The following is a 22,541-nucleotide window of genomic DNA, read 5'->3' on the forward strand; positions in this document are numbered from 1 at the left end:
CTGTGACTCTTCGATTACCGTACCCAACCTTTGTTGGGAAGGAAGGCAACATATTTCTAGCCCTCATGTTTTAACATGTCACCACTTGGATTGGTGATGATACATTTAAATAATTATAGTCAGAGATCAAGGGAGTGGGGAAAAAGGGAGGAAAATTAGCTTGCTTGACAATTCCAAATTGTCATTTTTAAGTTTACATAAATATTTTTTTTTCCAAATCTGAACTTCTTGTGGATATGTGGTTAAGAATAGCAGAAGAATATTGCAGTATGAAAAATGTCTTCATACTTGTTTCATGAAACTTGCATTGCCAATACTGTTAATTATCTGAAAATAATAAACAAGTAAGGTTTTTCAGCTCTCCCCGCTTTTAAATGAAAAGACTTTACCTTCTCTCTTATAGATTGCATTGGTTCTGGTTGTTATGGACCTGTCTTCTTTGTTTGTTTGTTTGATTGATTGATTTATATTGCACACTTTTTAACAGCCCATTTGCCTCAGAGAGGGATTGGGGTGGTTTACATGGCTTGCCTGGACCATGTCAACCTTATCTTCTCAACAGCATCGTCACCAGAGATCAAAGCAAAAGGTGAAGAAGATGACAGGGAAAAGATGAGGGGGCAGTGCTATAAATCTATATGAAATATTTAGGGCAAAGACACCACCAAATCCTGTAGACAGACAGGCAAGAAACTAATCCCTGGGAAACAGCTGGGAAACAGAATGAATGGTATTGTTCCCAATTCTCAGGCATACTCATTAAGCAACAGCTAAGTATACGGCCTATCGCTTAGCTACCAGTCCATACAAAATAATCGCGTCAATTTGGCACCCTCTGATGCACTGAACTGCAATTTCAAAAATTATCTCTTTGAACCTGAGGAATTTGGGGATATATTGTTCAACACAACTGGGAGGACATGTTATGGGAAACATGCCCCCAAAATCCTAAATTTAAAACAGCACAGACTTCATATTATTTAAGAAAATTATCAGGAAGTTGTTTTCTCTTGCATTCAGACAAATCGGCCATCAATAAATACATAGAAATAAACCATATTTGCACACCATTTTGCAACTCAGACCAGTCTTTCTTGATCACCTATTCAAAACACTCAAGTACACAAGGACAATGTGATAAAAAAAGCCAGCAGATGAGTATAGATAGTATCATCACTCCAAGGAACCACAATATTGGTTTTGAACCATGTGGCAGAGTGAAATCTTTTCTCCAAATGAAAAGCCAATAATGAAAACTCATTCTGGTTTTATTGTGCTATCACATGCCTAGGTAACAGGGCAATGCCAGCCATGTCTGGACACAGTCAATTCTTACCTGAAAAAAAGGCGAAGAGATCTCATCTGTCCCAGGTCAACTCTGAAGACCCCACAGATCTGTTCCAAGGCAAATACCTTCTGTTGCTCATCCCATCTGGAGGCTTGGACCTGCCCATTATTCTCCTGGAGCTGGGAACTGGGATCAAGGCTTGAACTGGAACTGGTTGAGCGAGTCATGTGGCTTTCACATGGATCTCTATACCAAATGTAGACATGGACAAATAAGTAAAAAAAGAAGGTGGTATGAGGCAGATCACTACTAACTGCAAGAAGAAGGGGTACAGTTGCTGTAGGGTGGATGGAGAAATCCAGGTGGACTCCATTTTGCTACAAAGCCTGTTCTATTATCCTGGCCAGTAACTTCAACCTAAACTCACCCTGGAACATGCATGCATGCAAATACACATACATATATAGCTACTCACATGAAAAAATGCTTCTGGAAATTTGGAAACATAATTTTCTAACCATACCTGAAGCTTAAATTTTATTTCAGTAGATAAAAGCTTTCAAGTTGTAAAGTAAACGTACATATGGAAACTATATGGCTTAGTTAATTGCTATTGTACAGAAACACTGCTAATTCCATAAATGAGCTTTTCTTATCTATTTCTCACCATTCCCTATCCAACCCAAAGTCATTAAATTACTCTGCTTGGTAAATATCTTTTCAAACAGATGGGATTTAGTTAAGACCGAAATAAGAATTACAAGGACAAAATAGTGGATGTCTCAAGTATCTTTGCAAATATGGGAGCAAGAGACATGAAAAGCAGTGTGATTTAATTTCATTTCTTAATTCTGAATGGACCGGGAGAATTTTGTTGGAAATTCAGTTTGTTCCATTTCTGCCAAGGGGTGAGGGGGAAATTTTGGATAACTTTCCCAGTTATAGCAAAAGCTGAATTTTATAAGTGGCAATTTCTCAAAAAAGATTTTCTTAGTTGCTTTTAGACAAGATGGCTGATACAGAAATCTAATAAATAAATAACTTCCTGACAAAGAAGAAACAGTGCAGCTTTGGGTACAACTATGGGACAACCGAAAGAAATACAACAAAAATGTAGCTTGGATAAAATAGTTGAATAAGAGAGGAATCTTTCAAGGAGATCCACTAACACGACTATTGTTTGTCATTGTTTGTTGAGTCCTCTGTCACTAATACCAAACAGGTCAAGCCATGGCAAAGGAGCTTGAACTGGACAAGTGCGCCAGTCTTACCATCAACAGAAGCGGTCCCATGGGAACCAAGGTCATTCCCACAGGTGCTGGAAGTTAGAGAGAAGGAGGGTCATGGAGCCCCCCAATTGCCTTCATTGAGTAGCGTGATCAACACCATAGAGCAGGGGTGTCAAACTCAATTTCATTGAAGGCCGCATCAGCATTGTGGTTGCCCTCAGGGGGCCGGGTGGGTATGGCCAGGGTGGGCGTGGCCTACTGGGTGGGCGTGGCTAGAGTGCATTTGGCCTACTGGGTGGGCGTGGCCAGCTATACATCATTCGCATCAAGGGTGCCTATGGGGGCCTGGGCAGGAGTGGGACAGATCTGAGGGTCTCTGGCAGGAGGAGGGTCTCTGGGCCAGGGCCAAGGCAGTGGTGGCCATTCCCTCACTGTTTCCAGGATGGCTTCGGGGGCCGCATGAAACCACTTCGCGGGCCTGATCCGGCCTCCGGGCCTTGTGTTTGATATGTCTGCCATAGAGGAAGGGAGGGAAGTGTTACATTTAGTTACTTTGAATTCCTGGGGGAATTTTATAGTTGGTTTCACTTTTGACTGTGCTGATATTATGTATCCAAAAAACATGTTCTTTGAGGAAACTTCAAGCCTCAGAGTTCTGATTTGTTTGGATCCATTAGTTGAAACCTTGACATAGCAACAATGGTGCATTGGAATATCTGCAAGAAATACTATTGTCTATAAGAAGGAACTACTAGTGGAACCACAAAATAGACAAAGTAACAGAAAATTAAGATGCCAAAATCCTCTGCAGCTTTAGAATTCAACTAGACAAGCACATGCCGCATAATTCCAGACTTAACAACTTTTGATAAGATAAAAAAAGGCTGGACAGTGGATGTAGTATCTGGAGACAGCAGTACAGATGAGAAAGAACTGGGCGGAAAAATCACAAAATACAAAGACTTGCAAGTAGAAGTAGAACAAACAACTATGACAAAAGAAAGCAAAAAGACCACAATTGAGCCCAAGATTTATGTTGCTAAGGGAAAAATGTGTTAAGTGAGCTTTGCTCCATTTTATGATCTTCCTTGCCACAGTTAAGTGAATCACTGCAGTTGTTAAATAAGTCACATGGTTGTTAAGTGAATCTGGCTTTCCCATTGACTTGGCTTGTCAGAAGGTCGCAAAAGGTGTTCACATGACCTTTGGGACAATGAAACGGTCATAAATATGAACCAGTTGCCAAGCGTCCGAATTTTGATCATTTGACCAAGGGGATGCAATGGTTGTAAGTGTGAAAAACGGTCACAAGTTACTTTTTTCAGTGTTGTTGTAACGGTCACTAAATGAACTGTTGTAAGTCGAGGACTACCTGTACCAATATTTGAATCGACCTTTGGTACGAGCCCCAAACCACTGGAACATCATTTGAGTACCTCTGGCACTGACAAAAATCACCATCAGACAATTGTAAAAAGCAGCTTTACTTGGAAGAGCAATGGTCCCCTTAACTCAGACATGTCAAACACAAGGCCCGGGGGCCAGATCCGGCCCGCGAAGTGGTTTCATGCGGCCCATGAAGCCATCCTGGAAACAGTGAGGGAATGGTCCCCACTGCCTTGGCCCTGGCCCAGAGACCCTCCTTCTGCTAGAGACCCTCAGATCTGTCCCACTCCTGCCCAGGCCCCCATAGGCACCCTTGATGCAAATGATGTAGAGCTGGCCACGCCCACCCAGTAGGCCATACGCACTCTAGCCACGCCCACCCAGTAGGCCACACCCACCCAGTAGGCCATACGCACTCTAGCCACGCCCACCCAGTAGGCCACGCCCACCCAGTAGGCCATATGCACTCTAGCCACGCCTACCCAGTAGGCCACGCCCACCCTGACCATACCCACCCGGCCCCCTGAGGGCAACCGCAATGCTGATGCGGCCCTCAATGAAATTGAGTTTGACACCCCTGCCTTAACTCCATTAAACAACAATATCTGCGGGTCTTTGGAAAGGACTTGATAAGTGAATAAAAATGCCAATTCCAATCTAAAGAACTGCCTCTGTGTGGCAACCATAATTCTTTAATATTTATTAACTTTTTTGTACCCTTATTGTACATCCCGAAGAGTCACTTGTTGTGAGATAAGTAGCCGTATAAATTTAATAAATAAATAATTTATGCTGAACAGTTCTTATGTTAGTTTCCCAGAGAACACACACAGAGATATACACACACACACACACACACAAACAGTTGTCACATCATGTTTACTCCTATTTTTGTATCAGGCAAGGTATCTGGAAAATATAGCTGTATACTTGCTTATTTAAGCATTTCTTAGCACATTCTCTTCCTATCAAAAGCTTTGGGAAGCACACAAAGAATCCCTGAACAGCCATTATTGTTCAATTGTCTTAATTATGTCAGCAGATGCTAAGCTGTCAGAGAATTTGAATCCGCTTTTACCACTGAATAGCAACCTTGTTTATGTGTGGCCTGCATTGATTTTCATAGAGTTTCTAGATAGAACAGCAACAACTACAACTCCACTGTCTCCATGCATTTTAGGAAAAAAGATGAAAACAATCTACTTCTCAACATCTCTCCAATTTAACTCTATGAAAATCTGGGAAATGTCGGTCTTTTGAGAAGCCATCTTTAAAACCAGAAAAGCTTCCAGTTTTTGTCTATCATATCTGTGAGAGATGCAATCCTGGAAATACTTTGGCTACTCCTTGTTGTAGCAATTTAAAATAACAGAAGGCTATTTTCTCTTGGGACTACTATATCATATTTGGGGTACACAAAAAAAGTGCTGCTATAGTTAACTAAACAGAAGAGGCTGGAATAAACAAGGAGAAAGGTCAAAAAAAGTGATTTAAGGAGAGTCTGCTGCTGTGTTTCCAAAACAGAGCACAGAGTTTAACTTTCAGAAATCTGTCCCTTCTCTTCCCTTGCAAAATGCTAGTCCTCTTCTCGAAGAAAATCAAGAAAAACCAGTAGTGTGTTGGGAAATCAGTGAATGTGAAACTGTGGCCTCCAGGATCTGGAAAAGGCCAATCTATTTGAGCCATCTGAAAGAGCTCTCCTGCGAAATGATGGTTTGCAGAACAAGGGAAGGAGAAAATATAAAAGCAGCTGCCTGAAAGGCCAGTTTATGCTACATTTTCTAATCCGCTTATTGAACAATGCAAGTGCTGAATGCTGAAGAAATCACACACTCAGCATGCCAGTGTGGACCTTCCTAACCTTACAACAATGCTCCCTGAGCAGGGGCCACACGAAGCCATTGGAAGAGCCTTATTTTTAGCATTCCCCAGCAGCTGGGGTCCCATAGGCATTCCCCAGTCAGCTGGAAGACCGCATTGTGCACAGAGCCCTTGGGAGAAGACCACATTCACCACTGTACCGGGAAACCTGACTCTGTATACACAACTCCGCAGTATAGTCCCACTATAGACATAGCAACTGATGCCCAATGCCCCTAAATGCTAGCTCCTCCCGCTAAAATCAATCAGATTTGGACTTGAAGCGACATGACACTGATGATGATGATGATGCTCTTTTCCCATAACAGGACAGAACTCATGTCCTTCTGTATTGTATTATATAAAGAGTTTCCTCTACTCCTAAATCTACCCAAACCTCACAGCAGTACGATCAGGGGTACAAAAGCAGAAATCTACAGGTGAAACTCGAAAAATTAGAATATCGTGCAAAAGTTCATTTATTTCAGTAATGCAACTTAAAAGGGGAAACTAATATATGAGATAGACTCATTACATGCAAAGCAAGATAGCTCAAGCCGTGATTTGTCATAATTGTGATGATTATGGCGTACAGCTCATGAAAACCCCAAATCCACAATTTCAGAAAATTAGAATATTACATGCAATCAATAAAACAAGGAGTGTACATAGAACAATATCGAACCTCTGAAAAGTATAAGCATGCATATGTACTCAGTACTTGGTTTGGGCCCCTTTTGCAGCAATTACTGCCTCAATGTGGCGTGGCATGGAAGCTATCAGCCTGTGGCATTGCTGAGGTGTTATGGAAGACCAGGATGCTTCAATAGTGGCCTTCAGCTCTTCTGCATTGTTCGGTCTCATGTCTCTCATCTTTCTCTTGGCAATGCCCCATAGATTCTCTATGGGGTTCAGGTCAGGCGAGTTTGCTGACACAGTAATCCCACGGTCATTGAACCAGGTTTTGGTGCTTTTGGCAGTGTGGGCAGGTGCCAAGTCCTGCTGGAAAATGAAGTCAGCATCCCCATAAAGCTCATCTGCGGAAGGAAGCATGAAGTGCTCCAAAATCTCCTGGTAGATGGCTGCGTTGACCCTGGACTTAATGAAGCACAGTGGACCAACACCAGCAGATGACATGGCTCCCCAAATCAACACAGACTGTGGAAACTTCACACTGGACTTCAAGCATCTTGCAGTGTGTGCCTCTCCATTCTTCCTCCAGAATCTGGTTCCTTGGTTTCCAAATGAGATGCAAAAGTTGCTCTCATCAGAAAAGAGGACTTTGGACCACTGAGCAACAGACCAGGTCTGTTTTTCTTTAGCCCAGGTAAGACGCTTCTGACGTTATTTGTTGTTCAGGAGCGGCTTGACAAGAGGAATATGACATTTGAAGCCCATGTCCAGGATCCGTCTGTGTGTGGTGGCTCTTGATGCACTGACTCCACCCTCAGTCCACTCCTTGTGAAAGTCCCCAACACTTTTGAATGGCCTTTTCCTGACAATCCTCTCCAGGCTGCGGTCATCCCTGCTGCTTGTGCACCTTTTTCTTCCACGCTTTCCCCTTCCACATAACTTTCTATTAATGTGCTTTGATACAGTACTTTGGGAACATCCAACTTCTTTTGCAATTACCTTTTGAGACTTTCCCTTCTTATGGAGGATGTCAGTGATGGTTTTCTGCACAACTGTCAGGTCAGCAGTCTTCCCCATGATTGTGATTCCTACTGAAGCAGACTGAGAGACCATTTAAAGGCTCAGGAACCCTTTGCAGGTGTTATGGCTTAATTAGCTGATTAGAGTGGAACACTTTGAGCCTAGAATATTGCACCTTTTCACAATATTCTAATTTTCTGAGATTGTGGATTTGGGGTTTTCATGAGCTGAAAGCCATAATCATCACAATTATGACAAATCACGGCTTGAACTATCTTGCTTTGCATGTAATGAGTCTATCTCATATATTAGTTTCCCCTTTTAAGTTGCATTACTGAAATAAATGAACTTTTGCACGATATTCTAATTTTTCGAGTTTCACCTGTATCTATATTTATTTATTTATTTTAATTCCATTTATATCCCGCCCTTCTCCGAAGACTCAGGGCGGCTTACAAGCTTAGCAGTAGCCTTCATTCTATGTATATGCCTGCTTGTTAGGGCTTTCACACACACCCCAAGCGGCATTATTACAAAGTCAGCTTAATTGCCCCCAACAATCTGGGTCCTCATTTTACCTACCTCGGAAGGATGGAAGGCTGAGTCAACCTTGAGCCTGGTGGGACTCGAACCTGCACTGATTGCAGGCAGCTGGTGTTACTTAAGGAGGCATTAGCCCACTGCTCCACCAAGGCTCTTCCTCTACTACTAAAACTCTCACTGTCGTAAGGCTTGCGTGGGTGAAATGGCACATCACAGTAGGGTAACCATTTCTGAACGAAAGTATCTCAACTCGGCTAAGTTACAGAACGCGTCCAAAATCCAGGATCCATGACTCCCGAGGGAATGAAATGTGGGAAGTTGTAGATGGGTCAGTGCTACTGGTTGCTGCAGTCATGTGATTTTTATTTCCAAAGGTTCTGTGACAATTTATCAGCCCCCTCTCTCCCTTCCCCACCCAGCAGCAGCCACTTAGCTGGAAAGGGGAAGGAAAGGAAGGGAAGGGAGAAGGGACAAGTAAGCGAATGAGAGGGAGGGAGATTTCTGACGCTCTCTGCCAGTTCCCCTCAATTCAGTGGGGAAGTTGACAGGAAGACTGAAATTGCTCCCGCTTCCAGAAATGCTTTTCTGCCCATCTGTGGTCAATCTATTTCTTTCTTTAGGGAAATGTCTCTGAAAAGGTGACCCAGGAATCACAGTTTGTCTGGTGACAGATAAATCCAGCCTTATACAGTTATTCAACTTCATATGGTACTGCATTATGACTACGCTTTATCTAAATACCACTATTCATATTTAGTCTAAATAGTACTTTTGCCCCAGCAAAGGCCTGGGATAGGCCTCTTGAGCTGTAGATGAATGAAATCACTCTGTGCTGAACTTTTGTGAGAAACATTATTGTATGGCATAAAATCCCCTTATACTCCTTGAACCAGGCTGGAATAAGTGGCCAAGAACTATGGTGCTACACAGCTTGGAAGGGACATAAAACACTTCTTTGCTGCAGCTGGCATAATCTTTACAATGACAGTATTATATAAACGCAGACCAGAATACAGGTAGTCCTCAACATCTTCGTTTAGTGACTGTTCAAAAGTTACAACAGCACTAGAAAAAAGTGACTTACGACCAGTCCTTTAGTACGTGATTCACTTAACAACTATGGTAAAAAAAAAAATTACAAAAATTCAGGCATGACTCAGTTAACAATCATCTTGCTTAGCAATGGAAATTCTGGTCCCAATTGTGGTCATAAGCCAAGGACTGCCTGAATCCATTCCTTGTGGTCCAAACAGGAAGAAACAACTTAAAATGCTATTATGGACAAGTTGTGGAAAAAGGCTGTCTTTGTATCAAGGACCCCACTTGGTCCACAAACACCCTGTCTGTATTTTCTCATTATTGTTAAGCAAATCAATTAAAGACTTCTTGGCTGTATTTGCAAATGTGTTAATCTTGGTTAGTTTTACAGGCTCACTTGCATTGCATTGCATTACTGTTCCTTCTGGGGGCTAGATATTATCAGTGATGATACATGCAAGCAGCTTACAAGACCTCAAACAAAAAAAAGAGCAATTAATGGCAGACACTCTTGGCGAACTGATGACCACAAGGCCACAAGGAGCTGGCAGTATCTGAATGACTTATTATTATATAACAGTGCCTGCTATCTGAAAAACCTGCTGACCTACCATATATAGGAATTTTTTTAAAAAAAGAACAGTATAGTAATGCTGTTCTTTTGCATGTAGTAAAAGAATTCAGTATCTACCATTCGCCTTGCTAATCCAATTAAGTCAGTTGTATTTTATGAAGAATTCAAAATGTGTCTTGAACCATTCTGAAGCTTACTAGCTAAGGATCCTCTAGACTAGAGCAGAACAATAGCCCTTTTAGGACTCGTGGACTTACAACTCCCAGAATTCCTGAGCCAGCCATGATAGCTCAGGAATTCTGGGAGTTGAAGTCCACAAATTATAAAGGGGCCGTCGGTCCCGTTCCCCCCCCCCCGTTCTAGAGGTTATCTGTTTATTTGATTACTATAGCCATACGTAAATACATTGGAGTTGGGCAGCCAATTTTCTAAATAAAAAAAATACATAATTTTACACAAGTGACCCTGGATGGTTTATAAGATTAAATTAGACAAATCCACCATATATACCGGTAGCAATGCACCCCCATGTCACCACTCCCCATCAAAACTCATCACGACCCATTATTTATAACCACATAATCAATAACTAGCTCATATTATGATACACATTCAGAAAACAATTGCACAAGACTGTTTTAAGTACACTCAGAATAAAGTATAGTATTTAAATACATGCCTGGCACCATGGCAGACATTCCTATATCTCACCCTTTTTGACAATGAAAAGGATTTACTATGGTAATCCAGGTCATGATGCTCTTATTGCTGCTAACTCATTAAAACAAGAGTACACAACTTTCATGCAGTCCGCTGCCCTTTCTGGGATTTTGAAAGTGCTACAAACAAAGAAAGGAGGAAAGGAGAAGAAGGAAAAATCTATAACTACAATACCCAGATAATACAGAGACGTTTCAGTGTAATTCTTCAGCCAAAACAGTTAGGGAATCAAACTAAAAGGAACCAAGCATGCCTATAAAAACCACAAATGCAATTAGAATTTTAATAATTTCAAACATTCCCAATAATTCAAATGAACAAAATAAGGTAAACTACCCTAATTCATCCCTTTCATGAATTATTAACCTTTATACCAGGGGTCCCCTACTCCTGGGCTATGGACAGTGGTGGGATTCAGCCAGTTTGCACCAGTTTGGCAGAACCGGTAGCTAATTTCTTGTTGCCCAGGCCCAGAATGGATTTCCAGAAGCGGCATCCATACAGAGAACCGGTTGTTCACATATTTGAATCCCACCACTGGCCACGGACGGCTACTGGTCTGTGGCTTGTTAGGAACCGGGCCATGCAAGCAACAGGAAAGCAAGCAAAGCTTCATCTACACATGCATGGTATCTAAGTAGCATGCAACCCCTCCCCCCAGTGCATGGAAGAATTATCTTCCATGAAACCGTTCCCTGGTGCCAGAAAGATTGGGGACCGCTGTTTTAGGCTACTATTCTAGCCAATCTTTTAGAGGTAAGCTGGGCCAATCATAGCCCTTGGACAGTTTGGTGGACTGTATTTTGCCTGCAAGTCTCTGAAAAACAGTATGAATTTTGCTATCTTCCACCAAGAAATTTAAGGAAAGGAAAGCTCCCAGCATCTGAAAGGATCGATGCATGTCTCGGGAATTTTAAAAATTCTAACTCTTCCCAAAATAGAAAAAAACAATATTAGAAAATCCTGACACTCTTACAGAAGTCAATACATCACTGTTTGCCCTCTTCTTCTTTCTAGGGATCCCAGATGTTGAAAGTTACAGGAAAAGCAAAGCTTTTGCATGCAAAATGTTTGTCCAACCATCTCTAAAATTCACAATGGTTTGAAGACCGATGAAACTTCAGATGAGTCATATAGTAAGAACTTTTTTTTACTGCTGCCGAGGTAGGGAAAGGGAGAGATCTTGGCAACTTTCTGAGGCAGGAACCGCTCCTCTTCCTTACTATCTCACCAGCTCCTGCAGCAGCAACAGAAGATTTGTGATGTTGCTCCTAAGACCAAGATGCTGTGTTGTTTTTCTTTCTGTTAAATTTATAAGAAGCAGCATCAGTAATGGGTCAAATTCTTGTATCCCTTTATTACAAGGGTTTTTTTTGTCCCCTTTCAATTTCCAAGTTTAACTGCAGTAATTAAAAATAGTAACTGAAAAACAAAATTGGCTGGGATCTCCCTTGAAATACAGCCAATGGCACACCACCCTGTGGACTCACGGGTAATTCGGTGTGTGGTGTATCAATATCCCTTTGTAGTACTATACCAATTCCAGAAGGTTCCTTCTCTGCTCTCTTGCCCTTCAAAGCCACATTCAATGGTAAGCTCATCAAAGCATCCACATCTTTGGTACATCCTTCTTCCTAAGCTGCTACGTGAGGCAATATGCCTGAATTTTGAGGCCGCACCTTTATATATGGTTCAATAAGATCTGGATAGCCCTGTTAGTTTGTAATCAACTAGAAATAGGAAGCTAGATAGCTCTGAAAAAAACTGAACCAGACATCTCTAGGCTGCAACTTTATTATCATTATCTAATCTTTAAAAAGTCTGGCTTAATCCATCTCTTTCTGTGAGTAGAAGAGGATAAAACAATCATACTTCCAACTCTGGCTTATAAGGTCGAAACAAAATCCAAGTTAGGCCGCCACAATAAATAATAAATAGAGATTCTGCAGTTGACTTATCTTCCCCTGTTACAGGGGGAAATAAGCAAAAGCAGCCAAGAAATAAAGCACCAGAAAGGTGATCTTTTCTGATGAATGCTAAAAATTCTGGCTTAAAGTGATACGCAATCATAGACTGGACCAACTATTACTTTTTGGGGGTGGGATTTTATTATCAGTCACTTTGAATATGTAAAGAAAACATGAACAAGGATAAAATAATATAATACAAATAATTAAATCAGGGACTGTAAAGTGTCACAGAGATTAAGAGTCTTTTAAAATATCATTATGGGAATATAATTAGTCCCTTATACATGTTAAGGGACTAAGAATCATTACTTGAATGTAAGTGAAAATGAGTCACTAAATCCATGGGTCACAACACTACAAATCACTGAATTGACCTTACACCTTAGTAACTTCAGCCCATATGATTAAAAATATATTCTGATTTAGTTATTGCTGATCAACTATTTCAACTTGAGAGGCAGGGGTCCCCAACCCCCAGTTCATGGACCGGCATCAGTCCACAGCACGCCAGAAGCCGGTCCACACAAAGAAACGAAGCCCCATTCACAGTATACAGGCAGCATGTGAAACCTCATCCCTTCTGGTCCATGGAAAAACCTGTCTCCATGGAACAGGTCCCTGGTGACCAAAAGATCGGGGGGGGGGGACTGCTTTAGGGTAGCACTGCTGCATAAATGTGTATACACTGCTTTCCAGGAGAAAACAGATTCAGGTCTTTGCCCCAAATTGTTTATAACCTGATATTTAACCAGTGATCAGGTACCACAGAAGAAGAGTACAGGTACTTGACTCAGTTAAGCTCAACATTTATGTTGGTAGGCAAAACATTTGCCGCGTAAGTTTTGCCCCATCTACGACCTTTCTTGCCATAGTTGTTAAGTGAATCACCACAGTTATTAAGTTAGTAATGCAGCTGCTAAGTGAATCTGGCTTCCCCACTGACTTTGCTTGTCAGAAAGTCACAAAAGATGATCACATGACTCCGGGACACTGCAACCATCATAAATATGAATCAGTTGCCAAGTGTCCAAATTTTGATCATGGGGAAGCTGCAACGGTTGTGTGAAAAGACAGTTATACGTCACTTTTTTCAGTGCTGTTGTAACTTCAAACGATCACTAAATGAATGGTTGTAAGTTGAGGACCACCAGTAATTTGAGCTGTATGCAGTAAGGGGTGTTTTGCTTATAAGGATACTTGGATGGATTGAGAGGTGGAAAAAAATATCCCAGAGGAGAGCAATGGGAAACCTCTTCCACGTGATTGGATAGAAAACTATATGGCTATGCCCAGGTGATCTCCAGGAGTCAGAGATGACTCAGGACAGCCTCCTTTTTTTCATTTTCATTTTTTTCAGAAATGAATCCAGATGCATCTCAAGAGGAGAAGAGAGGCATGGGCTATTCCTGTCTCTTCTCCTATCACTAACCATATATATATATGCCTTTCTTCTGAAGACTCATTGAAGCTCAAGAAGCTCAAGATTATCCTCCCTCCCTCATGCACAAATGCACACACACACACACACACACACACACACACACGTGACCATTTCCCCCTAGCCAGTGGCACTAAACACTATTTAAGTAGCTAATTAACTTTCTGGGCTAGAAAAGCTTCTGTAATTGCGTTTCTTTCACCTTTATAGCCCCCCCTCCCTCAAGGGAGCTGGAGCTGTCCTCTGGCATTTGTTCTGCTCCTTCCTACCACTCAGGCACAACTTCTACCTTGACAGCAGCCTGCCAATCACGGGCCGCACAGGTCGCTGGGGACTAAATTAGGAAGACGCTTGTGATGGACAAATCCGCCTAGCTATGCACAAAGAAAGTGCAAAAAGAAAATTTGCTTATAAGTAATTTCTATCTTACATTAGAACGTGGCTTCAACGGCCCCATCACAGCCAAGGATTCCTCAATCTTTTTCTTTTATAAAGTAGATGACAGAGGTTTTCAAAACTTAAGACTGTTTATATTTTGTTTGCACTGGCATCTGCTCCTCATTAAATTGAGGAGGGAAGGATGTAGAAAATAAAAGTACTTTGATATTTCAAGCCATGGCAATCATTCTGGGTTCCAAGATGCTGCATTAGGGTTAGGACGCTGAGCTTGTCGATCAGAAGGTCGGCAGTTTGGCGGGTCGAATCCCGAGTGCCGCGCAACAGAGTGAGCGCCTGTTACTCGTCCCAGCTTCTGCCAACCTAGCAGTTCGAAAGCACGTAAAAATGCAAGTAGAAAAATAGGGACCACTACGGTGGGAAGGTAACAGCGTTCCGTGCGCCTTTGGCGTCTACTCATACCGGCCACATGACCACGGAGACGTCCTCGGACAAGCGCTGGCTCTTCGGCTTTGAAACGGAGATGAGCACCGTCCCCTAGAGTCGGAAACGACTAGCACGCATGTGCGGGGGAACCTTTACCTTTACCTTTTCTAACCTTAATCGCTTGATCCAAAACATACATGCTGGCATAGACCAGGAAGCAGAAGGTTCTCCTTTTGGGGATGACACAAGTGGCATGATCCTTGGTGTCCTGAGCCAGGTTTTCAAGATTCTCACTGCAAGCACACCTGTGCCACAATAACTCCAGCTCTACGTTTTGTGTGGCGCAGATCTTTCACGGCAGACTTTTAAAAAAGGCCAGAGAGTCAAGAATCTCTCTCTTATTTTATTAAAAGTGGGTGCTTAGTGCAACTGGCTGCACTAGCTTCCAGTTGCCTTCCGAGTGAAATTCAAGGTGCTAGTGATGACATACAAAGCCCTACATGGCGTGGGTCCGGATTACCTACGGGAGCACCTACTGCCAGCGTCAACATCGCTCCGTCCTGTACGCTCCCACAGAGAGGGCCTCCTCAGGGTACCACCGGTCAGAGAATGTCGGCTGGTGACCCCCAGGGGGAGAGCATTCTCGGTGGGTGCACCAATCCTTTGGAACCGCTTACCAGCTGAACTCCGGATGGCCCCCGACCTTCGCTCCTTCCGGCGTGATCTAAAAACTTATCTATTCGAACAAGCCGGCCTGGCCTGATGGATTTGGGTTTTAAAATTATTTATCTAATGTATTCTTATTTTATTGCTCTGTACACCGCCCTGAGTCCTCCGGGAGAAGGGCGGTATATAAATCAAATCAAATCAATCAATCAATCAATCAATCAATCAATCAATAAATAAATAAATAAACTGTGGTGAAGCATAATGACACAGTTGTGGGGGGAAAAAGGAAGAGGAGGGAGAGAGAGGCAATCTGCTGTGGCATGCTAATTTCTCTCTAGATTAAAAATGAGAGGAACCAGGGAAACAATTTGGAAAAGCAATTTTATAGGAAACCACTTAAGTAGGGTGAAGAGTCTTTTTTCTTCCATCTATTGGTTCATTCCAATGGCTGCACTGCACAGAAACCTTTGTACCCTTCTCTGTCCTGAGAACCTTCCCAAGATTTTGGACTACATCACCTATCATCCACAGTAAAAAAACATATGATGCTGGTTTGACATGAGAGGCATTGTAGTCAAACACATTTGGCTATCACTGAATTAAAGATTAAAGACACTTCAGTATGGAAGAAATGGAATATAGCATCTGCTCCTATGAGAATATATATCAAGTTACTGCTAAGCAAAGTGGGAAGTCTTGATTATTGCATTGTTTCTTTTTAAAAAAATATGGACAACTTCTGCTAATACAACAGAATCCTGACATTGCAAATTTTTCTTCCCTATCTCCTAAAGATACCTTCTTGTGATCCAGCAAGAACATTGACTCAAATGTTACTTTGCATTCATGCTACACAGTGTACACACACAGTATATATAGTAATTATATAAATATATAAAATATTTATTTATTTATTTTATTTTATTAGTTTTTTATACCACCCTATTCCCGAAGGACTCAGGGCGGTTTACAGGGCAATATTTAAAAGACAATATAAAATTAAGATAAAAATAGAATTAAAAAGAATTAAATTAATATTAATTTAATATTAATATTTAATATTAATTTAATTTAATTTAATTTAATTATTTAATTTAATTATATATATATATATATATATATATATATATATATATATATATATATATATATATATATATGTATAAATTTTTAATTGTCCCATGTTTGGGGCCTAGCAAGGTAATCTGAATATTTAGCAGACATCTAACATATATATATTGTTAACAGCTTAAGGGTCCTCTAAACTGAAACATCATCACCCTAAACCTAATATACAGATTCCATAATGTGCTAAAAATCATCTGCTTGCTACAAAGATAGATGCTGACAGAAAGTATTAATCTGTTGATAAATGATTATTTAATCAGTCAAATGTATCTATATATACGAATATAGGTGTCGCTTTGTGTCAGTGGAGGGAGGGAGGGAAAGAGAGAGAGAGAGGGAGGGAGAGGGAGGGGGGGGAGAGAAAGATTTAAAATAAAAATATTACCTAAATAGGTAAGGTATGTTTTGGTAAATCCACACAAAGGATTTTCTGAACATTTTTGTGGTACGGTTGTTTCATGGTGACAGGTTTGGTCGTTTTGTACTTATGAATAAACACACTCACAACGCCCTAAGCAGCTTAACACAGCTAACCATCGAAGGAAAAGCCTGGGCATGAACCTGGCCTTCCTTTTAAAACAAAGCAAGTCTTGCAAAAGCCCAATGACATATCTTTATGTTCTGGCGAGAAAAGTGGTTTTTACATTCGCTAATCAATCAGTGGATGTATATAAAACACCCCCCCCCCAATCCTAGAGATGGAAAATGTGATTTCTTAGTGCAGCATGAAAACAAATGTTTACTTTCCAGCCTGACCAGTCTGGAAAAGGAGAGCTTTCTTAGCAGTGTTTATTTTTATTTTTAAAAAAAGAATCAATGGGTCATTTTGCCACGCTTTCCCTGCTGCCCTTCTCCCCATCCCTCCACGCACAAGTAAAAGTCAACGCTCATTATGCTAATTACAATCAAGCCATCAGAAACCTAAGTCACTGGAAATCCCTGCAGATCCATTTTGTTTGGAGATGCTTGGCATTTAGCACTGAATCTCTCAAAAGGTCTTTTTGCCTGGCAAATTAAAGCAATGGCACGAAGGCCAATTCTGCGGAGACTCCCATCACTAACTCAGCCAATGCCATCCAAAGAGATTGGCATTCCTGTTCAAGCCTACTAGAATAAGACACACAGTGTTTCCCAAGCAGAAAGAGAAATAAAAATGAGAAATGCAGGATGCCGATACCGGTATTCCAAAAGCTGGATTCAGGGAACAAGTCAGTTTTCAAGCACCGAGAAACGGAGGCTCTCCTCTTAACCTCTGAATGTCGATTACACTTCCTACAATACCAGTAATTCTCTGCCTGGTGCTTTCAAAACACCCCAGATTAGGTCAGCCTTGCCCAAAGCAGTGTTCCCTCCCCCCCATATGTATCGCTTACATTTCCCATCATCCTTAATCGCATCTGGAGGATGGCTTACTCCGTCTAAAGGTACTGTGGCAATAGGGCAAGAGTGGAGATTTGAGTCAAATATCCCTTTGGGAATAAAGCAGCAGAGAAATTGAAGGAGATAAATAAGTAAGTAGATTCTGCATTGTGAAAGGAGTTTTGTTTTTTTTAAAAAAAAACACAAACTGAAGTAGCACAGGAGAATATGCTACAATTGAAGGCTCAGAAAACAGCCATTCGTCCTGAAAATAGGAATCGAATCTGGATGACCTGCCAGGATATTTTTGTAAATCTATTTATTTATTAGTTAAGAAAAATTTAAAAAGGCCAAAATATACATAAGAATACATAAGGCAAGGGAACTGATAAATACTGCTATTCCTCAGTACAAGTAAGTCCTCAACTTACAACCACAATAGGGATCAGAAAATTCATTGTTACGTGGTGCTGTTGTTAGGTTAGATATCATGAGACTGCACCTGCTTTTTGTGAGATACACAACCATGACTTGTAGCCTTCTGCTGGCTTTCCCAATGACCTTACTTGTCGGAAGCCTGGTGGGAAGTTCACAAATGGCGATCATGCAACTGCAGCATGCTGGAACTGTCATAAGTGCAAGTCAGTAGCCAAGCGCCTGGATCGCAATCACGTTACTGTGGACATGTTGCGACCATCGTGTGAGGGCCATTCGTAAGTAACTTTTTCAGTGATGCTGTAACTTTGAACAGTCGATCAATGAATGGTTGTTAAACAAGGACTAGCTTTTTTTTGTTCCATTTGGTCACATTAATTGGAAGATCAGAGAAACTAAAAGAGGTAACAATCTATTGGTGGTAGTTTAGCAATTACTAAGTTGCAACAATGAATTTCGTGAAACAAATCTCACATTGTGCAGTCGCTAAGTCGTGTCTGACTCTTCGTGACCCCATGGACCATAGCATCCCAGGCTCCATGTCCTGTCCTCCACTGTCTCCCGGAGTTTGCCTAACCATCTCATCCTCTGCCGTCCCTTCTCCTTTTGCCTTCAGTCATTCCCAACATCAGGGCCTTTTCCAATAAGTCCTCTCTTTTCATTAGGTGTCCAAAGTATTTGAGCTTCAGCTTCAGTATCTGCCCTTCCAAAGAATTCATGAGGGTAAAGAAGAACAAGAAATGCCATTGAAAGGACACAAGGATACAAAGGAAATTTCAAGATTATGAGGGAATCGTATCATTCAAAGAGAGCAGACTGACTGAATGAATTTCAGAAGCCATGCAGCTTCCATCCACATTAGATTTAAATCCATAATGGAGACTATTTCTTCAGCCCACAGATTCCTGCCCAGATGATATTTTGACCAAATTCCTATTTTAACTGCTATTCCAATGTACACACGGCAGCTTTAGAACAATTTTATATTTTCCACCATAACACCGTCTTTTCCATAGTAGGCTGGTCTAAAGCTGTTGCCGTACCTGGCCTGGAGCTTATTTTCTTGATGTGTACATAATCCAGAATTCTCTTTATACTTGCCTTTTCCTCCACCCTTAAGGTGGAATCCTCTGCTGGTTTATCCAGGCATCTTACTGATTTCCTCTATTAATTGAAGCCCAGCAGGAAAAGCAATAGGAAATATCTTCAGTTTCCTTGTTGTCCATCCAAGGTCAAATATCCTACTGGGAAGAAGTAGGAGCAAAAGATAGACAGAAAAGAAACCTAATAGGTAAATAAGTAAAATTCCTGTCCTCTAACCGCTTCCAAACCCTGCTGCTAGGCACTAACTCTTAAAGGCTCAAGATGCTGTTAATAGTAATTTAATTTTCTTTTTTCTCCTGATTCTCTCAAAGGCTAAGCCTCTAAAAAGTTATGCATCCATCAGGACAACTGTATGAAAAATCAGGCTGATATCCTAGAGCTAGTAGCACCAATCACTGCCCCTGAAGCCACCAAAAGAGCCACCATGCAGCCTCATTCTTTCTATAGATAAAATGATAGTCTTTCATAAATTGTGTCCGATATCAAGAAGGAGGAACAAATATTTAACACATGGTTACATTACATCAACAAACACATTTTCTTGCTCCCCCCCCATGTCTTCTCTTCAAAGTGCACTTAGATACTTATGTGGTCATTTAATCTTCAGTGAACTTCCCGGTCTGATCAGTAAAATACCCAGGTAACTGTTTCCTAAGTGATCTCTTACCACAGCACTTGCAGGTAAACCACTAACTGAGCCAGCTGTCTTCATTAATCACCCTAGTTAGCCCTGCTCTGAGGCACAGCAGAGACTGGGACCACTCACAGGCTTCCGAAGCTTTTGGATAAGATGCAGATAGAGTCTACGGGATCTCCATCAGTGGCAAAATTAGCAGACAATTCAAGTTCATCGCTGCTGTCCAAGAGCAAGTCACTCATAACAGCTTTCTCTATAACTATGGCTTATACTTTGTGTTTTTTTTAAAAAACAAGTTGACACCACTTGTTAGGTTTAGCCTATTTTGAGAAAGACACCCAGAGCTAGAGGTTCAAAGGGAACAAAGAAAAAAGTCTGGAAGAATCTGCCTAATTGCTTACATATAGCACTTGTGAATTAAATTAACAGGTGTGTAATTGGACTCCAGTTACATGTCAAAGCCAACTTGACTTGTGAATTTATCTAGTGTTTCCATTTGGAAACTACTTCTGGATGTTGTACTCAAAAACTGGGGGGGGGACCCAAAATTTTCATTTTACGTTTTGATTATTAGAATGATTTTGATGTTTTAAAAATAACTTGAAATATTTAAATCAAAAGACTGAGGCTATAACATTTTTTGTATTCCACTGCCCTGAAAAATGTAAGAAGTCATCTCTTTTCTGTCTTCTTTCTGCTCTATTCTTTTTTCTCTCTTTAATTTCCTTAATTTGTGTTTGTATTTTATCCTAGGTAATAACTTGGAGTAAGAGCAGAATGACCATATTTAATTCCATTGTCCCAAAATCTCTATGCAGAAATGCCTTGGATATTCTTTAAAATATATGCCACCATTTAACAGAAGCTAAATCAAACTAGGTAATATAGACCAAGAAAGAATCAGCTGTTCTGAGAGAAAATAATGAGAGTCAGAATGGCCAAATAGGGAGGAAAGATAGCTAATAGATTTTGTTACAAAGCCAAGTGTAATAAACTGAATAACTGAATGACCAAAAAACCAAAAAAGAACAATTGCTCTGGCACCATCAAATACTTCCATTAAATAATTAATAGCCTACACCAGGGATAGGCAACCTTGGCTCTTTTATGACTCGTGGACTTCAACTCCCAGAATTCCTGAGCCAGCCGGCTCAGGAATTCTGGGAGTTGAAGTCCACGAGTCATAAAAGAGCCAAGGTTGCCTACCCCTGGCCTACACCATTCTCTTCTTCAGGCATAGGCCCCTTAACTTTCTTACAAGATTTTACATTATTGCTTATAGCAGACTCTGAGAGAATACTGACAGGAACAAGCACAGAGAAAGGATCTTTAATCACCCTGTCCCTCATCCCCCAAATGCTGATTTAGTTTCCTTCCAATAATATCAGTAATTAGGTGAACTAGATTCTTTATCCTCTAAATTCTTGCATGTCAGTTTTTTATCCCCAGATATTCCTCCCAAGTGAGACATACAAGCATTGCCCTATCTCTCACTCAGCTATATCAAGAGTTGTCTACCTGTAGGCCACATGCAACCCACAAACCTTCAGGATCACATTCTTTAAATCTGGCAGCAAATGGGAGGGGCAGGTAGTTTCCACCAATTTTCTTCAGGAAACCAAGGAAATAAAACCTTCGCATATGCAAAATTCATCTAGAACTTTTTTTTTTGAGAATCAGCCCCACCCAGTTGTATGACATCCTGCTACCAACACCCCTCTGCACAATTCCAAAATGGTCGGCACTCTGCCAGGCTAAAATAGTGTAGCTCAAGAATAATGGGATCCCAGACGATCTGTCATGCACTCCCAACAAGATCTCATATCTTCTCACAGAAATTACAAATGTTTTCATACTTACTTTAAAATACAATAATTGCTTCATCCCGAAGGGCTAGAAACTTGTGTCTTTTAAATGCACAAAGAGCGAAAGCAGCAAAGGAATCTGATGCAGCCGTCCAATTCTATGCTGTGCAAATTGATGACATGCAAATTTCTAGACCCCCTGCAATGAGTCTCCATTAAAATGCACATACATCATGCTTTGAAAGCTTTCATGTTTAGACCATCTATTATCCAAGCTTCTATGGTATCCTATGGGAGAAAAAGAAACCAGGGGATTTTGCATTGTCCTCTGTTTGAAGGCACAGACACACTCCAGCTCTCTCAATCATTCTTTCTCCTAGGACAGGAGGTCAGAGGCCATGTCCCAAGAGAAGAATATGTTAGCCAACCACAGCACTGCAGAAGGCTCTGGGATCAGCAAATTTGTTTAAGCATCAGAAGCCAGCTTCATCTATGCAGTCTTCCTCAAAAAATAGGAGATACAGATACTGAGACTGGCTACTTATGAGGAGAGACACGATGATGTGCACAGAGAGAGCAAGAATGGCCATCAGCAACTGGACTTTCCAAACTGGAAAAAAGATCATGGATACCATTAGATGAGATCAAGACTCAAGTCAGTCAGTCAGTCAGTCAGTCAGTCAGTCAGTCAGTCAGTCAGTCAGTCAGTCAGTCAGTCAGTCTGCCTGCCTGCCTGCCTGCCTGCCTGCCTACCTGCCTACCTGCCTACCTGCCTATCTATCTATCTATCTATCTATCTATCTATCTATCTATCTATCTATCTATCTATCTATCTATCTATCTATCTATCTATCTATCTATCATACCCAGCTTCTAGATTCTT

General features: G+C 41.1%; 1 protein-coding gene across 6 annotated transcripts in view; it reads right to left on the bottom strand.

Annotated features, from left to right (window-relative positions):
• TBC1D16 (TBC1 domain family member 16) overlaps positions 1 to 22,541 on the bottom strand; it is an 82,963-nt gene that overhangs the window by 16,257 nt on the left and 44,165 nt on the right. For all 6 annotated transcript variants that reach the window (XR_014491175.1, XM_083352406.1, XM_083352408.1 and 3 more), the window contains one exon: positions 1,337 to 1,534. Coding sequence is in view for 5 of the 6 variants with exons in the window: in XM_083352406.1 (XP_083208532.1) it covers positions 1,337 to 1,534 (198 nt within the window). In the remaining variant the exon portion in view is untranslated. The remainder of the gene's footprint in view (positions 1 to 1,336; positions 1,535 to 22,541) is intronic.

The sequence above is a fragment of the Vipera ursinii genome (genome assembly GCF_947247035.1).
Source record: "Vipera ursinii genome assembly, chromosome: 2".
NCBI lineage: Eukaryota > Metazoa > Chordata > Lepidosauria > Squamata > Viperidae > Vipera > Vipera ursinii.